Here is a 22,555-nt window from a genome sequence, read left to right as displayed (position 1 = left end):
TACTTTTATGCCTACCGAGTAAGCAGAATTTTATATTCACTGGATTAAATCTTATCTTATAAAGATTTGTCATGTGGAAGAAATGATGTATCTGTTTCTCCTTTTGTGGCAGTGCACCTGTTCGACTTTACTATATCGTATCATTTACAGGCATAATTGACCTGATCAGTGCTCTTCCATTTTTCATAATATGGAGGTTCATCATAATACTTCCTAGATACCAAATTTCAATATACCCACCTTTGCCAAATATTGACAAGAAAAAGTGAACTAGCTACAATTGTTTTTCTTTTTGTGCAGTCAATGGAAGCAAGATGATGCTATTCCACAACTTATATTGGTTTTACGCTTCTTAAGGTGCATATGCTGGCTTGATTATTTGGGATCCAACGAATGGAACAAGTACAAGGTAGATAAATAAACAGAAAGAAAAGTTGATTTTGTTCTGATCTACGCTTTATTTATTTGGTGTGCAAACAGAATTTTTCCTCCGTTGGCATCCATAGTGCTTGCAAGGAATACCATTGGACAACAAATATTTCTTCTTACGGCATATACATTTGGTGTTGGTAATTATCTCATAAATTCCCAAGTTATTGTTCATTTTACTGAAGACATTCTTGAGCTTTTATCTTGGCTTCTTAATCACATCACTTTGGTTATCCTTTGCTTTAATGGGTAGGTGTCTAATTGGCAACCCATGTGTGATGCTTGACTTAATTTATTCAGGGATTTGATAAGCTCTTCATTGAGACATATTTAGAATGCTAGTTTCCTCCTTTTTCTCCCTAAATATTGATTTTGTAGTTTTGAGCATGTATTCTATAGTGTTTGTCTCTTCCTGATTTGAATTGTGGTAGAGATATTCTAGGATGTTTTCCTGGGAGGAAAATAAATACTGTATTAATAATTATCAATAAAAATCACCTTCCAATATGAGGAATTAAGACCAACCATAGTTCAATGACTCAAACTTGGCTAAAACTTGGCAGCAAAAGAACATGACTCAGACCTGGCTAAAACTTGACAGGAAAATATTTGATTCAGGCTCAGCAAAAATATTTGCAATTTAAATTAATTCACTTTGTTACAGGGAGATTCACTAAGCATTCCCTATCTGCATATTTTTGCCGGGAATGTCTGGAAACTCAGCGATGGCACTGCCTGGTGCCAGGAGCGTCCTGTTGCCCCGGGAGTGGTTAGGGGACATTTGGGACATCCCCTGCTGTCCCTGGGATGGCCGGACACCTGCAGCCAGGCAGCCAGGCAGCCATTAAAACAAAAACTGACTTAATTTAAGTAAACAAAACACTTTTTTTACGAGTATCAATAATGAATTCTTTTGGCCTTCATCTAACAGTAAAATGAGCTAGTCAGCTCTAAAAAGAACTAGTATGACTACTATTCATAGAAATAAAGCATACAACTGTAAAATAAGAGTATAAAAATATAACTCTTTTCCAATGATAGGAAACATGCAGCAGTGTACAGCTGTAGAAAAGAAGTATACAACTGCAAGACAAAGCCGAAGGCTGTGGAATGAAAGCATGTGTATGGAATAAGAGAATATAGCTGTAACCATTTTTTGCCAAAGGAAAGACATAGGACTGCACGCAGTTGTTGAATGATCTTGCAAATAGTGCAGTGGGATCACTAATTAGTTAATATTTATTAGTAATGTTTTGAAAATAAATTTTGAATTCTGAATGCATATTGAATATTGTACTATTATATGCTAAGGTTCTATAATGTATATATGCATGCTTTATCCATGTGTTTATATGAACATTTCACATTTTCCATATATTTATATAGTCGTCCACTTTACCACCCCTAGCCATCCTCAAAATTGAATTTTTTTTTTGGTGTCCTGGAAACTTGTCTCCCTGTTCATTCTTGTCCCGGAAACCTGAGGCAACCTTGTAAATTAATAAGTAGAGAATATGAACTTAAATACTTCATGACAAGCATTAAGGATGAGTTTAGGGAACACAAAAAGTGTATTTTGATTATTAATTGTCATGAATCAATGGCTACATATGATATATATGATTCATATCTTTCAAAAGGGTCAAAATTCAAATTTCAAATACTTATAATTCTCAACCACAGTTTACAACCTCCTCTTTCCCTTCCTAATAATGTGCCAGCCCCAAACTGGGAGGTAAATGTGGCTCATTCTCCTCAGGAATGAATAGATCCTAAAAATGCTGTCTTGCTGCTGCTTCTATCTCAATTTCTGCAAGATTTTCATTAGTGGACATTACACCCACATATTTGGCATTCCAATTTGAATATTGATCAATGTCATATAAGGCAATTGCATCACAAGATTCCTTCCCCTCAAATTTTATGTGTGAAGGTGAAGGTTGCATTGGATGAGAGAAGGTCATTGAGGCAAGCTTATGTCAATCTGTTTCTGTTCTTGATGTTAAATATCTCAAATAGGTTCTAATTGCATTCACATCTATAAGTTCTATAACGATAGCACAACAAACAGATGGCTAGCCTTTGAAGACCTGGTGTTCAGCACCATATTCTACTCACGAAAAATTTACAAATACTACATTTGAGACATTATAAATATTAAGGTAAAATTGCATTTATCAAAGGTGGTCTGATTAAAGGGCTTAATTAATAATTATTCTGACTTAGCTATTGGATTGTCCTCCTTTGAATGGATCCAAATGAAAAAATGGGCTTCCCACTCCAATCTTGTAGACCTAAACCTAATCTAGAAGCGTTCTCTAAGGTTTTCTTTGGATATCAATGCATGTGGTAAGGCCTACCATAACTTTCTCATTTGGAAAAGAAAAATTTGAGGTTTAAGTAGTATCCCATGGCATGAAATGGTTGTTGGAGTTTGTTGGTCCATTTAAGATAAATAAATTAAAATATGCTTAAGGACTTCATAATTTTTTGTTTATCCCACGATCAATAAGTTGGCCTTATTGATGGCCTCATTTAGATAACCCATCAATCAAACATAGAATCTCTACCAAAGACTTCATTAACTAAATTTTTTAAAAATAAAAAATAAAAGATGGAAAATTTAAAGTAATAAATAAAAGATTTGTAAATCATAATCTTGAATGTTACCTTAAATAGCTCTCTTGTACTCTTGGAAAACATATTGTCAATACTATCTTAACAATCCTGTCCTTTTTGTCTTTTGGGAATTTGAAGATTCCAATTATTAATTGCTTACAAGCACCTTCTTAAGAGAAGGTAACACTCTTGCAATGATTCGCCAATTGATAAACTTTGTGTTAAGTCACGTGATCCCAAACTGCACAAAGTCCCTGCCTTTGGTGTGCTTTCTTATCTAGCTAAGTAGTAAGTACAAAATTTGATAATGTTTCTATAAGCATTAAACCACACCTTTGATCCACCCAATCTCCCTAATGTCCCTAGACATTAAATGGATGTAATGGGCAGCACAAGGGCACTAGAAATGGCCCTAATGTCCCTAGACATTAAATGAATGTAATGGGCAGCACAAGGGCACCAAAAATGGTGGAATGCCTTCCATAAGGAAGTCTCCTCATGGCGACATATACATCTGCATTGTCAATGGGGATTTAGACAATGTTATCCAGCTCAGACTCCTGGACCACCTCCTTTAACAAATTGTAGAAAGTCTTCGTATTTTTTTTCATGTTAGGCATACATGCTTGTGCCACTCCAAGCCACTAGGAAGTTACTTGTGTATGCCAAAAATGTGACACTTCTCTAAGACACTCTATCCAAAGGATCCAATGGATTAAGAACTTCAAATGGCGACTTAGAGCTTCCTATCTATGACGTGCAAGGGAAAACTTAGCAAATAGTAACAATGAGTGTGCCTCTCAAATGAACCTCATAGAATGGAAGATTCAAATACAAGAGCAAGAGTGCTAGTATCTAAGAATCAAGTGAGTATGTCAATGCAAGCTAGAATGAGTGCTAATCTAAGATGCAATGCAATAACAAGAAAGAAAGTTAAACTAACAAGAGGCACAGATTACCTTCCTCCTATTTAGACTAGGTGATGTAGGCCAATGCAAAAAGGAAACTAAGCTATAATGCAAGTAAAATAGATTGAATGTAAACTATGATGAGTGCAAGAATGCTCCAACAAGATGCCATAGTGCAATGAGTGCTCCAATAGCTCCAGAATGAAACCTGCAGCATAATAACAGCATGAGAGTCTAAGATATGAAAGTGGGTAGAGAGCCTCCTTTTAAAGAATAATGGACAGTAGGGGATTAAGAGGCAAAATCTACAGTGGAGAATAATTCTCATTTTGACTTCAGTGCACAAACATCTCCAGTGGCAAGATCAACGGTTATGGTTAAGAGCCAAAATATGTGTGGACGAGAATAAGAAGCAAAAGAGATTCTTTTGCCTTATAAAGTGTACATTCAATGTGTTGACGAAAATGTCTTTTTCTTCTATTTTTAAAAGAAGGAAATTCCTTTTTAAGGTGCACACATAAGATAAAGGGGATTTTATGTAATTAAAAGGGAGCATGTTCTTCTAATTAAATAAATACTTAGGATAAGATGGTCAAATTATAAGATATAATCTAATAAATGATTTTTTGAGGATTTGACCAAAGATAAATAATTGATAAATATGCAAAAATTGATTAAGCATAAGATGTAGTCTGGCATAGAGATCAAAATGCTGAAAGGGGGCTTATAGTTTACTAGACAATTTTTGGGTGATTACATTTGCCCCTCTTTGACTAATGCGTGAGCAATCTGGGAACACATTAAGTCAAAGAATGTTGATTTCAAGAGAGCTGGTAAATATCTGACTCCAAACCTGATCGAATGAAGCACAAAGAGATAGATAGGATGAATCATAATTGATAATAATAGGATGAGAACCGATATGTGTTGAGGTTCTAGGAGGATCGCTGCAATTGTAATGACACTGCCTATTCAGTATGTGTTTTTCAAAGGCAACAACCCAATATATTTTTTATATGGAGAATAGTCCAAGAAGAGACATGTGCCTTCATGGGACATTTCTATTCATTAATATAATGACAATTTAATTATAGTTATAATTATATATATATTTTCCATTAATCATTATATTAATTTCTCTAATATAATAATACTTAGATATATTATTTATATCTCATATATAATGAACATATATATATATATATACATACATTACTATTGACTTATATGTTTATCTGACTAAAGCCACAAAACATCAACACTCCCTCTTAGCTAGGGAGGATAAATGCTTGTATTACCTCAATGTAATATCAAGTTAGCAAGATGAAGGATATATTTGATTAGAAGATATCCATCATTTAGATATCATCTCATGATATCAAGAGTAATGGCCTCCTGAATGTCAAGTCATATGACATCACCAAGTACTTTGGGAAATTATATTAAGAGTAATGGCCTCTTGAATGTCAAGTCACATGACATTCACCAAGTGCTCCTTGGGTAATGGCCTCTTCAATGTTGAGTTGCAAGATATTCACCAAGTCTTGTGAGTAATGGCCCCCTGAACATCAAGTTGTATGATATTCACCAAATATTCTGTGTAATGGCCTCTTGAACATCAATTTGCATAACATTCACCATGTCTCAAATTGTTCATAAGGTATGTGCACACGCATTCCCATAATGCTTACCATATGAACAACCATGGTTTGTTTAAGAAACTTAATCCACCATGCAAGTTATCATCTATCACGATCTACTTAGACACCATAAATTGTCCATCACAATAGAAAGTCATGGTCTATTTAAGGAACTTAATCCACCATGCAAGTTACAATCTATTTTCAGACATCATAAAATGTCTATCATAATAAAAGATTAAGTTATTGGAAGATTGTCACCTTCCAATAACTTTTACAAGTGATAATCATTTGGAAGTTATTACTTCCTCATGATGTACACGGGGGGTAGGCTCATCAAAATCATGCAATCACACATGGATTTCCAAAGTTCTTCTGAATATTAATCTTTAGAGCTCCTCATCCAATGATGCTTCTGATGGAGTGTTAGACCTCCTCTGAATTTGATATCAATTCTCCTTTTCTTGCAAGTACATCCTCGAAAAAGATCAAGGAAAATAGCTCTTATAGTGCATTTAGAAATACAAATAAGAATGTTAACATTAATTAAGATGTTAGTAATTTAACTCATGCCTATTACTAACAACATAATTCTTAATTTTATATTTCAATAATAGAAAGATTTATAATTTCTCATAGATTTACAATAACATAACTCTTTATAATATTACCATAGCTATTTTCAATTATAATCCCATATCTATGAAGTGAATATTATAAAGAAGATATACCTTGTTTGATTGGTGCTTGATGCCACACCTTATAATCATGTGTCTATGTCCACTTCTTATATTAACTCACGTGCTATTCACTTTATTATTGACTTAATTTGTTTGGGATATCACACCTGATCTCTACTTATTTACGATTGATAATTTGACCCTGCTCTACAGTACTGTCGGTACCACTTTCAGCTGACCATAATCTTGATATTAGTTGGTTTGATGTGTCCGGCCATTTTCTTTGCTATCGCAAAACAGACCATTTTCCCGTCAGTGGGAGCAGCCCAATAAGGGAGGCGTCTTTTAATATCCTTCTTCAGAATTATTTCCCGTTGATCCATTGGTGCCCGTGCTTTTAGCCCATTAAATATGTATAGAAGACTTTGCAATATGACGCAATTTGACTGCCTACAGATCAGCAATTTCTTCAATGACTCTTTGGATCTCATATGTTTTTGAGCCTCCATAGTCCTTTATGTTCACCGTTCTCATAACTTGTACTCTCAATTTCATTTATAAATCAAGAGCGCCCAAGGCATAACCACACAATACTGTGGTCATTGAAATACATACACAAAGCTCAAACATTTACCTCTATGATTTGATCACTGCTCAGTCTTGTTTGCTACATTCACATATATGCCCTTAACAATATAGCACCCAAATAGAATCCACATGTAGTAACACCAATCGAGCTAACATCTTTCCAACAAGGCTAGTTAATGTTCACTTAGCCCCTCAAGAGGCCTTGCTCACCATCATGTGGGGATTGCCATTTAATCATTCGAAGTCAAAAAATGTTGCCTTCCACATTTGAGTTGCTGACACATTATGCCTATGTTCAATATTAGCCATGTGCCTTTGCAATATCAGCTTTGAGAATTTTTTTTGTATTATTCCTATAATCTATCTGCAAATTGTAATTCGATCATCCTTCAACATTCTTCAACAATTATACTTTACTTCCACGCTTCGCTTTGATACCACATTGAGGTTATACGAGGATTGCTGCAATTGTAATGGTACTGCCTATTTGGTATATGTTTTCCAAAGGCAGGAACTTGATATATTTTTATATGGAGAATAATCCAAGAAGAGACATGTCCCTTTATGGGACATGTCTATTCATCAATATAATGACAATTTAATAATAGTTATGTATTTATATATATTTTCCATTAATCATTATATTGATTTCTTTAATATAATAATACTTAGATATATAATTGATATCTCATATATAGTGAACACATGTATAAATTATATCTCACATTATATAAGTGTATATATATATATATATCTACAGTAGTATTGACTTATATGTTTATCTGACTAAAGCTACAAAACATCAACGATATGCCCAAGATAGATAGATAGATCAAGATGAATCTAAACCCATAAAGATAAGACGAGACTTGATACATCCAAGATAGATAGATCAAGAGTCTGCCCCAGGTAAAGCAAAAGATAGATACATAATCAATTTGCAGATAGATAGATTAAGGTATTCTTGCTCCGTCGGGATCAAAATCGAAATTATATAGAGGAGATGCCGAAATGAGATAGAGTTGATCAAATTGAGATAAGATAAGGTCCACGATGACAAATAAGAGACTCAAGGAGCATAAACCTGAGTTTGACCACCGAGCATTGAGAATATGCCCCAGTTTGACTAGGGAGATAAAACAATAGAATCGGGCCAAAATAAGAAAGAAAGTGAATAAAATAAAATGGAATGATGAGAAACAAGAGATGAAGATGATGGAAGAGATGAAGAGACGAAGAAACGAAGATTGTTTCAGAAGATTTGAATGTTTACCCCAAAAGAGATCAGTCAATTGCGTTGAAGGAGAAATTTAAGACATGATTTTGATGATGAAGTTGGATTTTGATTTGGATTCCGAAAATGGATTCAGGTCATTGAAATTAGGTTAGGGTGCAATCTTCACAGAAATCCAAGACTTCGAAAAATTAGGTCAAAATATTATATAAGGGGTCCAAAAGATGTGATGACATGATTAACCCCTTTGACTGAAAGGATAGAAGAAAGATGAAAGATGATGAGTGAAAGATCAAGAGATGACGAAGACATGATTGAGGGAGAGAAGAAAAGATGATCGAGCACAGTTGACGGCACGTCCAAAAGTGATGGAGACTCTCTTTGAACTCATATGCAAACTAATAGGAAAATGCAAAGTGTAATTGCACGAGTCAATTAGGGAGGTCCTTGTTTTTATCATCAAGCTTTATTAGGGACATCGCAAAATCATACAACCATCACTAGCACAAGACTATGAAGATATGAATATGATCTATATCGGATAGGATGTGAGACCCTAACCTATGCATCAAAGACATATAGGTCAAGATGAAGGTGCAATTAGATTCCCTAGGTTTAGTATAGAAAGATAATGCTCACATCGAGACACAATTTTCAAGCTGGCCATAAGCACGGTCTTGCAATGCAAATATAATGTAATAGGCAAGGACATTGCCTCAATTCTCCTAAGTGCCCAAGGGGTTAAAGCAAGATACACCTAAGATCACCAAAACTACACCCACAGACAAAAGTCAAAGAAACACATGCTTCATGCTCATAGTCCTCTAGTCCAAGCGACATCTTGGAGAGACTAAGGAGGGAACACTCAGCGAAAATCATCATCAATCAACATAAAGAAAATAAGTCAAGAAAATCTCAGTTGTTTTAGTTTAAGCGTGATGTAAGAAAGAAAAAGATAATCACTGACTTGCTAGGACTAATGCTTGTAGGTGAGAAATATAGCATAACGAGATTGTGGCCAAAGTGTGAGCTTAGGATAGACTATCCAATAAGTGTTGAGAAACACTTGATGCCAAGGGAAGTTTTGTAAAACACTATTTGGGGTGAGTCACCAAGAAATGCCAATCCACACAAGAGACCAAAGTAAGATATGTTGGTGCCCCCTAGACCTAGACAAAGAACAACCCCTGACCAAGGAGACAAAGGTAAGAGATGGAAGAGAAAGGGTTCAGAGTGGAAAGTGACAAGCTGATAGTTATAAGCTCGTGGGTCTCAAGTAGTGCCCGTTTCTAGGTTTTCATCACTTGGAAGGATTTTTTTTTTTTTTTGGAGATACATTAAAGCACTTATTGCTAGGTTTTCATTGAGATGATAATTTCTTTAGGACATTTTCTACTTTTTAGGATTTTTTGGGGCCATATATCAATTTTTTGTGGATTTTTTCAGGACTTTGTGATATGTACAAATCTCTGAACAGCGAGAGGAGCATGTTTAGAATTTCTTCAAGTGAAGGATGTTGATACGTTTAGGAAGTTCTCCCTTAGGTGTAGAAAGATGATATGCACCAAACCCAAAAGCAGTAGTAACTTTGTAAGGACCTATCCAACTAGATTCGAACTTTCCTTTCTATGTTCAATTTTTGTTGATTCTCTCTCAAAACAAGTTTTGCAACATGAAATTCTCTAGAATGGACCTTCTTATTGTAGCTTTGTGACATCCTTTTCCGATAAACCCTCATATGGTAAAAATATATATGCCAAAAATGTGACACACTTCTCTAAGACATTCTATCCAAGTGATCTAATGGATTAGGAACCTTGAATGGCAACTTAGAGCTTCCTATCCATGACGTGCAAGAGAAAACTAAGCAAATAGTGGCAATGAACATGTGTCTCAAATGAACCTCAATAGGAGATCCTTGCAAGGTGCACCATAGAATGGAAGATTTAAAGACAAGAACAAGAGTGCTAGTATCCAAGAATCAAGTGAGTATGCAAATGCAAGCTAGAATGAGTGCTAATCTAAGATGCAATGCAATAACAAGAAAAAAAGTTAAACTAACAAGATGCACAAGATTGCCTTCCTCCTATTTAGACTAAGTGATGTAAGCTAATGCAAAAAGGAAACTAAGCTATAATGCAAGTAAACTATGATGAGTGCAAGAATGCTCCAAAAAGATGCAAGAGTGCAATGAGTGCTCCAATAGCTCTAGAATGAAACTTGCAGCATAACAATAGCATGAGAGTCTAAAATATGAGAGAGTGGGGAGAGAGCCTCCTTTTAAAGAACAATGAACAGGAGGAGATTAAGTGGCAAAATCTACAGCGGAGAATATTCCTCATTTTGACTTTGGTGCACAAGAATCTCGAGAGGCAAGATCAATAGTTATGGTTAAGAGGCAAAAGATGTGTGGAGGAGAATAAGAGGAAAAAGAGATTCCATTGCCTTGGAAAGTGTGCATTAAATGTGTAGACAAAAATGCCTTATTTTATAATTTTCAAAATAGGAATTCCTTTTTCATGTGCACACATAAGATACAGGGGATTTTATTTAATTAAAAGAGAGCATGTTCTTCTAATTAAATAAAGACTTCGGATAAGGTGGTCAAACTATAGGATATAATTGAATAAATGAATTTTAGAGGATTTTATCAAAGATAAATAATTGATAATTATGCAAAAATTAATTAAGCATAAGATGTAGTCTAGCATAGAGATTCAAATGATGAAAAGGGGGCTTATAGTTTACTGGACATTTTTTGGGTGATTACAACTTTTGTTCTTAGCCTTTCTCTACACATCAGATATAATGTTGCAACCCTTTTCCACCATATATTTATGTTCCATTGTAATTTTAATGACTTCATTTAATAGTTACCCGTGTTAGCAAGAAAACTAAGGGATGTAGACTAGAGTTCTCTACCATAATGATTTATGGTTTTGTAGTATTCTTACCCCAAACTTAGTCCTATTGAGGCAACCAAGGAATTATGTATGGATCTGAGATTAGAATAATAATATCACACGTAACATAATAGATCAAAACTCAAAAGTGTCTGTATTCATTATCACTAGTCATATATTACATTTCTTATATCTCCTTTATATATTCACTTTATCTGATTCATTGTTTTATATTACATTCTCCTCTTTGCTTATGCTGACCTCAATACCTTTGGGAATGGATCTCCTAACCTACTTATATTTATGAACTTGGGACGTGGCTCTTAGATGGTATCCCTCAAGTACATTCTACATTCTAGAATTACACTTGGGTGTCTTCTTATGGTGAGATGCAACAACTTCTCCGATTTAGGCACTTAAACCTTGATATCTTTTGACTGATAACTCCGGTTAAGCTCCAAGAGATATTGAATCAAGGGGAAAACCGAAAGCAAGGGATTGAAGGAAACAAAAAGACAAACAATCTAAACAGACACTAAAAAACACAAAAGGGACTTTGGATGCCTCAAAAATCAAGTATAGGCTAACAAACTGAAAAGACGGAAAAGACTTGATGAGAGCCTTTAGTAAAAGGATTCATTATATAAATTGGGAACAATTGGTTGATCAATCTTGGCCAATTAAATGATGAATTATCTCAGAGAAACAGGGAACTCAGTTGAAAAAGTTTTGTACTGTTACATTGTGTGGTGACAAAATGCAGGACAGCATAGCCTTGAAAGATCTCCCCTTGGGCTTGGCCATGTGGTTCTTGAACTCCTTTAGGTAGACATGATCAAGATTAGCATCTGTGATCTCATGGTGGCCATTGCTGTCATGTCCCCTTTTAAGTGACATAACTTTTACCAGGGGATTTGCCTATCATCGACTCTTGTAAGCAAATATTTTTGGAGAGAGAGTCATTCTGTTGACAAATGATTACATTTTTGCTCCCAGAAAATTATTATCCAGTAAGTGGGGCCTACTTGTTTTAATGTCGAACTGAGATTGTACTTTAACTTTATAAAGTTATTTATTTAATTTTTTAAAGTTATTTATTTAATTTTATAAAGTTAATTAATAATAAAATATATTATAATAAGTTGTTCTGGAAGCTTCCAGCGACTTCTCAAAAAGTAAATAAATAGAGGGCAGGGGGCACCCATTGGAAGGAAGCGGTTTTGTGGATTCAACTTCGATTTCAGTTGGAGCAATTTGTAGTCATTTGGTCTGCAAATTCTCGAGTTATCTTTGGGAACGAAAACTCCCATTGATAAGCAATTTTGAGGGTGTGAAATATCACCTGAATTATTGCACAACAGGAGGTGACATTGCAGTCATTTCATCGGGGCAAAATCTGTGGCCTAAGGCCAAGTTGGAGACTGTAATCAGCGAAGAATTGTTGAGGGAAGGAAACCGGGCTTATAAGAATTTCTTCAGAGTCAAGGCAGTGGAGGTTCTTTGAAACATTACCTAATAACATCGTCGATTTTCCATGAGGGTTGTGGCGCTTCTCCTTGACATCAAGCTGTAGGCGGATTTGATTCAAATCAGTCGATGCCGTTTGAAGGATAGGATTTATATATTAAAAAAATTGCAAAGATCATTATATGGGAATTGTCGGAAAGAAGTGTACTAGGACCGCTGGCGGAAATCTTTCACACCAACTCGAAACAGCAGAGTCACCTTTGGACATTGAGAGCATTTATGAGCATCGATTTTCATCAGAACCGAGTCGCATAATTCCTGGGAGGGCAGGCCGAACGTATCAGCGAAATCAGTGATTGGGGAGAAGCAGACGGACTCTGTTGGAAGGTTGCGAGTTATTAAAAGAAAATCGCAAGCCTGAAAATTAAATACGAATTTTATAGCCGGAACTAGACAGCGCGAATTGCATCATTTCGGGTTTGATTGTTCATTTTTCCACCCCGGAGACCTTCGTTCAGAGACTGCAAACAATCCGTATTCTTCACTGTAGAAGTATTGGAGAATAACTTAATACTAATACGACCTAGCACATTTGCTTGTTCACTCCAGGCGGACACGGGTCAGATCGTCATAAAAAGGGGAGGGGTGCGAACTCTATCAGAAATCGCACCAGTTCGGAGGTATTGATCGGCAGGCAACAAGAAAAACGAACAGTATATGACTAATTTGGCGGTACGAGTTATAGCTCAGATTTGGAGGAAATAAAAATCTGAATCGATCACCATCCGGACAATCTCACTCAAACAGTGAATAATGGCAGCAGTAATCCAGGTTCTTAATGTTACTCGATTGTTTATGTACAGACATCGTCATTTATTTTAATTGGATTATTGTTCTGTCACAGATCTGTTCATTAAATTAATGTCCTTGAATTCTGTTGATATCACTTGCATTTGTTAACAACTAGCCCTTTGGTGAATTATTTGAGACATTACTCGTTGCATGACAAATTTCATAGTACATTGTCTTTCATAGAACAGCTCAGACTACAAGATAGGAATTTGTCTCAGTTTATCACTGGTTCTTAGTGACCTTTGTAGTAAGGGTCATTACAATTGCCAAGCTTAGATGGCTTAGAGAATCCCTGGAATTTGTACTTCATTGGACTCATAGTTTTCATGTCTTCTACACAATGGGCAGGTGTCAATACTATTCAAGATTTTATTCAACTGCCTAAACTAAGAACAAAAACAAATTATCTAAGGAACTGAAAGCAAACTATTAGCTGAATCATCACCCTCACAAGCAGAATATCTCTTCATGTTATATCCCCTTAACCCACATGAGCATGAAACATTAATAGAAAAACAGTACATTTGGGCTTCAGGGTTTCCCTACTTAGATTTCCTTTTGGTAATTGCAAGTATGTCTGCCCCCAACACTTAGCATACAGGCTTTGACAAAGTACCAATTTTTTTGGGGAACAGAGGTGTTAACATCCCTCATCCCTTTTGTAACATACGAACTATACTATCCTAAAATAAACTAGCTGAGCAGTCTCCATGTTTTGATTGGATATCTTGGCTAAAGGAAACGAGAATTAACATGTGTTGAAAAATATTCATCTTGGAATCTCAAAGCTAGGCAAAATAACCACAAAATGTTCTACAACACCACAGAAAGATAACATACACCAATGAACTAAATCATAAATAATATTCTGTATTATGTGGGGAAAAGTATTATTAGAAAAGAGGCATTTATAAAGCCTTAAACCATTCTTGTGAGCCATGCCAACAACTACATAACCACTAACTGTCCACAAACAAGACTTAACATATGATTAATACTTAAATACAAATAAAAACAAACCACTCATGGATCATAAACTCTAGCAAAAACCCCTTGATCCAAAGGGAAAACAAACAAAGGACTTTAATCATTTATAAATTTGACTTTCTTTGCCACTTTGTGAATTTGGCCACCTATCTCCTAGTACTGATCAATTTTTATCAACACCTGTACAGATCCTCTTGCTGCGTGATTCTTTGCTCTGCATTCCTCTGTGAGCAAGACCTTCTGCTAAATTACATCTAGTGCCTTCTCGTCACTCTAAAGATCCATTGCCTTTTCCTCAACGCTACTTGATACAATCATGCTGAAATTCATCTAATAGCATCACTTTGACCCCACCTTGTATATTCCAGTCCTCAGATTGGATCATATCAGATCAAAACCCCACTTACCTTCCTGTACATGTCCAAGAACAGTGTAGAAACCTAATGCATATATTTTGTAGGTCATTCTATCAATTGTTTTTCGAACTCTAAATTTTAAAACACATCTTTATCTCTAGCTGCTTAGAAAAGAAGATTGCTTAATATCAATCAAAAAATGGTTGATAACTACTGAACAAGTCAGATTTCCAATTTCTTCTTAACAACAATCCATCTTCCTCTGGCTATGTTGTGTCAGACAATGCAAAAGAAAACAATATCTACATCATGAATGAACTAAAGCAGAAATAATAGGCCATTTTATGTGGGGATAAAATTCATTGTTACAAATTAGGCTTTTATAAAGCCTTCAACCGTCCCTGTGAACCACCTTAACATTTATGAAACCAACACTACACATTACTAGCAATTGAAATATTAATATAGATAAAAACAAAGCACTTTTCGATCACAAAATCTAACAGAAACTTAAAGAATTGAATATGACTAGTGTGAAGGGAGGCATCCCCTCCTAGGTGTCACCATTTTATAAAAATGTGCAATTAAATAATTCAAGGGCCTTGCTTGGAAGATCTGATTGTGTTTGGCTTCATTGCAAGGACACGGTAAGATAACCTCTAGAGTATAAAAGAATCTAACATTCTTACTACATCTTTGAAAATTTGAAGGGCCCATTCATATAAATTCTTCCACAAAATTTGCATGTCCAGAAACTTGCAGGCCTATTCTGTTGTAGCCATTTTTGAAATATTTGTTGATTCTGATGTGATCCAGTCTAAAGACTGGAATATTCTCCATCACTTCTAGTTTCTTCATTTACCTCCCGACAGTGGCCTGCTTGTGAGATTTTTTGATGGCCCCTCTACCAGCCTTGATGAGATAGATAGTACTGATCTGTAACAATGTATATGAAAAAATGGCCTTGAGGGCCTGTACGTCCCTCTCTTCAGAACATGCTGAATCCATCGAATCCAACATGATGATCAGAAAATATTTGCAAATGATTTTGAAGGCATACAAAAATAAACCCAAATCATCTTAAAGAGAGTTTCTGTTTTTTAAATCCGACATTCATATTGTTCATTTGTTTCTTGCTCGTCTCTCCCATTTCTAGTCTCAGATGAACCATATTTTTTAGTAATTTGAAACATTGGTAAAGCCATATTTGGCTGGTAAAAGTTATACAGATTTATACCGGTTTCTCGTTTTTCAATCACAATTTCTGTAGCTTATATTTGGTAGTATCTAAAATGTACCAAGCATGAAAAATAACATTGAATTTTCATTAGAGGCTTCAATTTTCGTTCATTTATGTTTGTTTTTATTTGTTTATTTGCTATAGGTATTGCAAATCAGTTGTGCTTCACTAAAGGAATTGCTCTAGTTTTATGCCTTTGATATGTAATAAATGACAACTTTACTTATTACATTTGTGCAGTTTTTATTATGGCTGGTCTGCTACACTGGGTTGAACAAAAGGCTACCCCACTCCATATCAAGAGAGAGAACAATTGCGGTTCTCATGGATGTTTAACATTTTATCATGCCTTCTACTTTGTTATTGTTACAGTATGACCTACGTCCTCTAATTTTATATTAACATAATATGTGACCTGGCATACAGATTCTTATGTTTGAAACATAATAAAAACTGATACTGTTTTCTCTTTCTGGGACAGATTTCAACTGTGGGATATGGTGATATTACAATGAATTCTGATTGGGGCCGTGCTGTTACGTTATTTACCATATTGATAGCCTTGTACATTTTACCTGTACAGATTAATAAAATCTTGGAGCTTGCATCACGGAGGTGCACTTTAATACTCTACACAATTGCTTAATAGCTATTGTATGTTTATTTGGATGCTCAAAAGGCATGATTTAATACAACCATATTTATCCAGTTTGTGAACAAATAATTACACTTTTTCAGGCCATATGGGGGAAAATTTGCTGTGCAAAAGGTGGTTGGTTCAAGATTTATTATAGTTAGTGGAAATTTATCATATCGAACTGTGCAGGACTTTCTTTCAGAATTCTATCATCCTTCTCATGATAAAGGTTGGGAAGATAAAATTTAAAATGACTAATAAAGTTATTGGTCACTGCTAAAAATTGGTTATCTGTCTTGTAAATACAGTATTGAATATTCAGAGATGAAGTATGCTCCTAATTAAAGGTATTGGTTAATTCTTTGTATTGCTAATTTTCTTTCAGACATGCCAGCATTTCCTCTTAGAGTTGTGGTTATGGCCCCATATAAACCTTCGTAAGCTTCTACCTTCGAATGATTCTAGTCTTTGCATTGTTCTATTCCAAATGTTTTATATCTGGACTTGTTACAGTACAAATCTATGTACTGCTGTTTCTTCCTTTTCTTTTTGGTGTTTCTCAAAAGTCTGTTTGTTCACTTTATGTACTGGTGATTCTTGAATCTTTACAGATTCGAGATGAAAAGCCTCCTAGCACATTATAAAGGCCGTGTAGAGTTTATTGAGGGCACACCTTTGAATGAATTCGATCTTGATCGTGTTAGTGCTAAGATGGCATCGGCTGTATTCTTAATGGCCGATCGAGAGGCTGTGGTGAGATTCTGAATTTTTTTATATATCCAGTTTATGTGGTTTTTCATTATTTTGTGACTACCACTCACAAGTATATATTGAAAGGACATATTGTCCACCATTAGTGTATATGTCAATCAATTAAGCTGTATTAGGTGATTTAATAACTGATTAAGTATGGTATTGAAGAATGCTGATGCAGAGGATGCAGCGCAATTTGTTCGTACATTGAGTGTACATCGACACTGTGGCACAGGGGTTCGAGTTATTGTAGAAATGTTGAAACCTGAGAATCAGAACAGTGCCATTTTAGATGACGTAGGAGATGAAATTGAGATTGTATGCCCAGAAGCGATTCGTTTTCAACTGCTTGCACGAAGGTGGTTATTTTTTTAAATTTGTGCAGTGAATTGATTTGCCAATGAACATTGTAGTACTTATAATCTTTTGCATATCGCCATTTCAGCTGCCACATCAAAGGGCTGCCAACCTTTTTGACAAATCTATTCAAGTCAGGCTTGGTTGTCTCTACTACAGGATCTGAACATTGGGTGCAGCAATATGCAGATGGTCGTAAGCAGGAAGTGTTTCCAGTGATATTGCCTCCTTGCTTTCACGCGGAAGGGTTAATTTTTGAAGAGGTCAGTCATTGCTTCAAAATTGCAAATCAACTGCTCTAGCTAGACAACATGAAGAAGCTAGATGCATGTTGCTTATTCTAGCTTTAATCTGTGTCATACTGAGGTAATAAACTTAGTGTTCTGCCTTTGGCCCACTCCTGCTCTAAACATATTTTCTTTTGGAAAATTAATAGAATTTTTTATCTGCTATCTTAGAAAAAGGGATAGTCAGGAGGAATACAATGTAGCTGCACCGAACTGTTAATGCTAATTATTGACAGATCGGCATTTTCAATTTTGATTTGACTGCATTGCACAGCACTCTTTCCGTATTGTGTGACATTGAGGATTTGATATGTGTAATTTTTGCAGTACCGGTGATTAGACTTCTAGGTCTACAATCAATGACAATCCTTTAATTTTATCCCCCTTTTAAGCAGGCTGCAGAGGTAGTTTACAGGAAGCTCCATGTTATCCTGTTTGGTCTTGACATTCTGATGGGTGATACTAGAGAAATAGTTCTATACCCAAAAGGGCACCAGATTTTGTTTTCTGATATTGGTTTAGTTATCGCTGAAGACCTTTGGGCTGCAGAAGAAGTTTCTAAATTTGGACAGGAAACTACTTTTCTTTCCTGTTCTGAGACAAAAGTCTCCATGGAAGACAGCGAACTCTTAGAAGAAATTAAGCAGCGAAGGTTTCTTCAAAATACAAGATCCATGGATCTCACAACTGCTGAGTTTTCAATCAGTTATGATGATGATAGCAATAAATCAAGATCTGAAAGCTCTGCACCACTCATGAGGTCGAGAAACAGAAGCAAACATCAGAGCCAGATACGACAGATTATTTCTGCCAGCCATGAGGATAGTCAATCACCTGGGAACTCCCATTTTCATAAAAATACTTCTACAGCAACATTGCATCACACATTTTCACTGGAGGAAGCAATAGACGTTGCAACAAGCTGGCCACCACAACATAAGTGGGAGAAACCTGATCCATCTGTTTTGGAAAGAAGGGTGGGCGCCATAATGGAAAATTTGTGTACCAGAACCATTTCAGTAATTGATCTGAATACACCGCACATATTATTGTGTATCCAGGGAAAATGGCCTATTAACATTTTCTATTTCATTAGCCGTCTTAGAATGCCATATCTACCAAATCCACCAGTGGTTATTTTACATCCTAAAGAACCACTCGCTTCTGAATGGGGATGTGTTGGAATGTTTAAAGATGTCTATTTTGTAAAAGGGTCACCATTATATGAGCTAGATCTGGTTCGGGCTGGTGTCATGCAAGCAGGTGCATATATTTTCCTTATTGAAATGATCTTACTTTGATTTTGACGCTCATTTTCTAGTACTATCTACATAAAACTTCTGAAGGACTCAGATGGGCCTCTCAACAATGTCAAGATTATAGCTGAGTTATTTACTTTTAAACTGATTGAATGTTGTGTTAAATGTTCTTTTGGTTTTTGAGCAACATTATATTTACTTCAGGCTTAACTTGTCATCTGATTTTGTTAGTTGTAAATTTATCACTTTCATTGGTTCTGTCTTGCTTCTACAGAAAGAGTAATTATATTGGCACAACGAAGCTATGAGGAAGAAACTAAAGATGAAAGTGATCAGTCCTCTATTACAGAAGCCTTTTTTGATATAAACAACATTTTGATAGCTGCAACCATTGAACGCCTTCTTCGACCAACAAGGGACCGCATAATTGTTGAACTACAGAAAGAAGCTGCAATTCATTACTTGAGGCCTAAATTTCATATGAATAACAATATGTTTGAGAGTAGAATTTATGCTAGGAACCGGGGTTCAGACTACATGTTTTCACCCTCGTATATTGAGGGAAAGGGTTTCAGTCCTGCTGCACTTGACTTTTTGATGTAAGTTTCTTTTTGCCTTAATTGCTGTTTTTAATTGAATTTTTCTGACCTTTTAGTTGTTGATTTGATCAATTATTAAATAAATTATCCTGGAGCAAATGCTAACGAATTTAATTATACAAAGACAAAATTGTGTTTCCTTTTGGGTAACACTTCAGGAAGCCTGTTTGCTTCCTCGCAAATATATAGCCAGGCAGTTCATGGTTACTTTTTCATGGTCTTTTTTACAGTACCTGAATAATCTATGTACCTTGCCAGAAAAATCTTATATGGATATGGACTTACAAATTGTATCTCCAAGTTTTAAGATGATAATAATAGAAAATGTTTTCCCTTTGCAGGTATGCTACGTTTTTTAATCGTAATGCAGTTGATATAGTTGAGAAGTTTTTATCGGTTGGAGTAATCATAGGAGGTAATCAATCTTTTGGTGGAAAACTACAGCAGCTTCCAGTTCCCAAATGCTTTGTAGGGAAAACATTTATGGAACTCTTCATAGAGGTTTTGCAAGAATATATTCTTGTATTGGGCCTTCACAGGCCAGCAGGGACATACAAGTCAGTCGTTTCATATGTCTATACCAATCCACAGCCTGCTGAGATATTGGTGGCAGGAGATCTAATGTTTGCGATTAAACCATAGAAGTTTTGCATATTTTCCTCATGCCATAGACATTATAAGGCATACGTATATCTTATTATTTATTTATTCTCAAGCAGGGTGGTGGTTGAGTGCATGCTATTCTGTGCTGTAAATTTATTAAAGTCTTACCTGTTGCTAGTAGATTTTTATTATAAGGATTTATATTTTGATAAAATGACTTAAAAAATTAGGCCAGTGGAGAAATTTAGACAAGCGAATTATATTGTATTGTTAATTTCTAATCGAGTATAGTGCAGTTTTAATTTTCTTTGATTGGCTTGGGTTGGCATTCTAAAAGCACTAGCATGTATAATAAATGATATCAAAGGCTTTAGGGACTTGAACTACTTTTTTCCCGTTTTTTAAATCCTTACCTCTGAATTATGAGTACTACTGTTCACTTGGTGCTGAATCATGGATGTCCAATTCACAAATTGCTGCTGGTTTTTAGCATTGAGTTTCGGCTTATATTTAAGGGGAACAATTTTCTTATATTCAAACGAAATTGCTCGAATGGTTGTACCTACTTTCAATAGAATGGTTGGACCCATTTGGTTGCGCTCAGCAGTGGGTTTATTTTAGGCTTCACTATCCTATGCTGAGACTAGGGATGTAATGTCAAGAAAAATATATTCATTGGAGCTTCAAAGTATAGCTTAGGTAGTTGAAATGAATGAAATACAATGCGGGCAGTAAAAGTAACCTCCAAAAAAAACTTGGCAATCTATATATTTTAATTTGGAGCGAAACCTATTTATTTTTTGTCACACCAGGGCCAACCATGACCTTCACAACTACTTTTAAAATGGCCTTAAGTGGAAAGAAAAATGTAGTCTTTGAAACTATTGAAATCTTAATTAGTAGCCAAAACCTTAAAAAATCCTTGGCTGCCAATGATGACCTAGAAATAGTCAAATAATGGAGGAAGTCCACCTATTGAAATTATAGATGAAGAAATTGGAGGAAATGCAAGGATTATTGATGCTAGCTCTTATTTCTTATTTCATTAGTTTCATGGTTCTCTAAGAATGTTATTGGAAGTTGGATAGAGACTTGAGATCAAAGTGGGATGGTGAATAGAGATCAAATTTTATTATAGGTGATTACATGCGGAACTTGGAGGTCCACTCCACTATGCTCACGGAGATAGTCACATAGCCCATACACTCAAACAATGAATGTGCATGGGGTATAGGCTTATACATGCCACACACAACATACATATCATACACGATAAAAGTGTAAGCATTATGAGTCTATGACATACCATATATCAATTGTCAAATCAATCTATACAAGGGAATTTATAAATCACGCACACAAGTATCTAAAATATACATAACATCAAACATGATAGGACAGCCAAGCACAAGGTAAGACAACCATACATGCTTTATCTTCACAAGGAAAACATATGATAATCCAATACTCCACACCAACAACAAAGGCATGAACATATTCTAGTTCTTGCTCAACTCTATAGGGTTAGGTGTTAGAGAGCAAGAGCGAGAAGTGTAGTTGTGTAGCTAAAAGGGATAGCTCATGCATAATGGAGTATTCCTTAATCATGTGAATCAATGTCAAATGAGTGTGATGGGGACACAAGCCAACAACCAGAATAGACACAATAGAAAGGGGAAATTATATTAACTGAGAAAATAAGCTGGTACAAACAGTGCAGAGAAAATAAACTCAAAACATGCCCTGCGGGCTTACAATAGCATAAATCTGGAGAATATTTCTCCTTTTAGCACCTCCTCTCAAGCTCCAATCCGAACTGCCTTTTACAATGCCAGAAATCTCCTTAAATAGACCCCGGAGGGTTAAGGACTAGGAATACATTCTAGAAAGTGCTAGTAGGCATCCACCGACAAAATAGAAGGTTCCGGAAGCTGCGTTAGAAGTCGGTGCAATTCTAGAAGAATCCAGAAACGGTAGCCGAACTTCCGGGAGGCATAACTTTTGAACCGTAACTCCGATTGACGAACCGTTTATATTTTCGGAAAGCTCTCGAAGCGCTCTATAGCCCTATGGACCAGCTTCGCTCGTCCCCCATTTTTCGACCCTTTTCGAGGTCATTTAATGCCCCAAACTTGACTTTGAAGCATTCTTAGGAGG

General features: G+C 35.6%; 1 protein-coding gene across 3 annotated transcripts in view; it reads left to right on the top strand.

The window, feature by feature from the left end:
- The window catches only part of LOC149578847 (uncharacterized), a 52,651-nt gene extending 32,120 nt beyond the window's left edge, over positions 1-20,531 (top strand). For all 3 annotated transcript variants that reach the window (XM_089832110.1, XM_089832119.1, XM_089832103.1), the window contains 13 exons: positions 113-196; positions 301-357; positions 481-569; positions 16,144-16,274; positions 16,385-16,518; positions 16,642-16,769; positions 16,926-16,977; positions 17,152-17,293; positions 17,462-17,652; positions 17,739-17,913; positions 18,333-19,200; positions 19,471-19,795; positions 20,137-20,531. In XM_089832110.1, the coding sequence (XP_089688236.1) occupies positions 113-196; positions 301-357; positions 481-569; positions 16,144-16,274; positions 16,385-16,518; positions 16,642-16,769; positions 16,926-16,977; positions 17,152-17,293; positions 17,462-17,652; positions 17,739-17,913; positions 18,333-19,200; positions 19,471-19,795; positions 20,137-20,437 (2,677 nt within the window). In that variant the 3' untranslated portion in view covers positions 20,438-20,531. The remainder of the gene's footprint in view (positions 1-112; positions 197-300; positions 358-480; positions 570-16,143; positions 16,275-16,384; positions 16,519-16,641; positions 16,770-16,925; positions 16,978-17,151; positions 17,294-17,461; positions 17,653-17,738; positions 17,914-18,332; positions 19,201-19,470; positions 19,796-20,136) is intronic.
- Positions 20,532-22,555: the final 2,024 nt, after the last annotated feature.

This window comes from Cupressus sempervirens, chromosome 1, assembly GCF_028749045.1.
Source record: "Cupressus sempervirens isolate cs-2001-9-10 chromosome 1, ASM2874904v1, whole genome shotgun sequence".
Lineage (NCBI taxonomy): Eukaryota > Viridiplantae > Streptophyta > Pinopsida > Cupressales > Cupressaceae > Cupressus > Cupressus sempervirens.
Note: the sequence above shows the minus strand (reverse complement) of the source record. Positions and strands in the feature narration are given on the sequence as shown.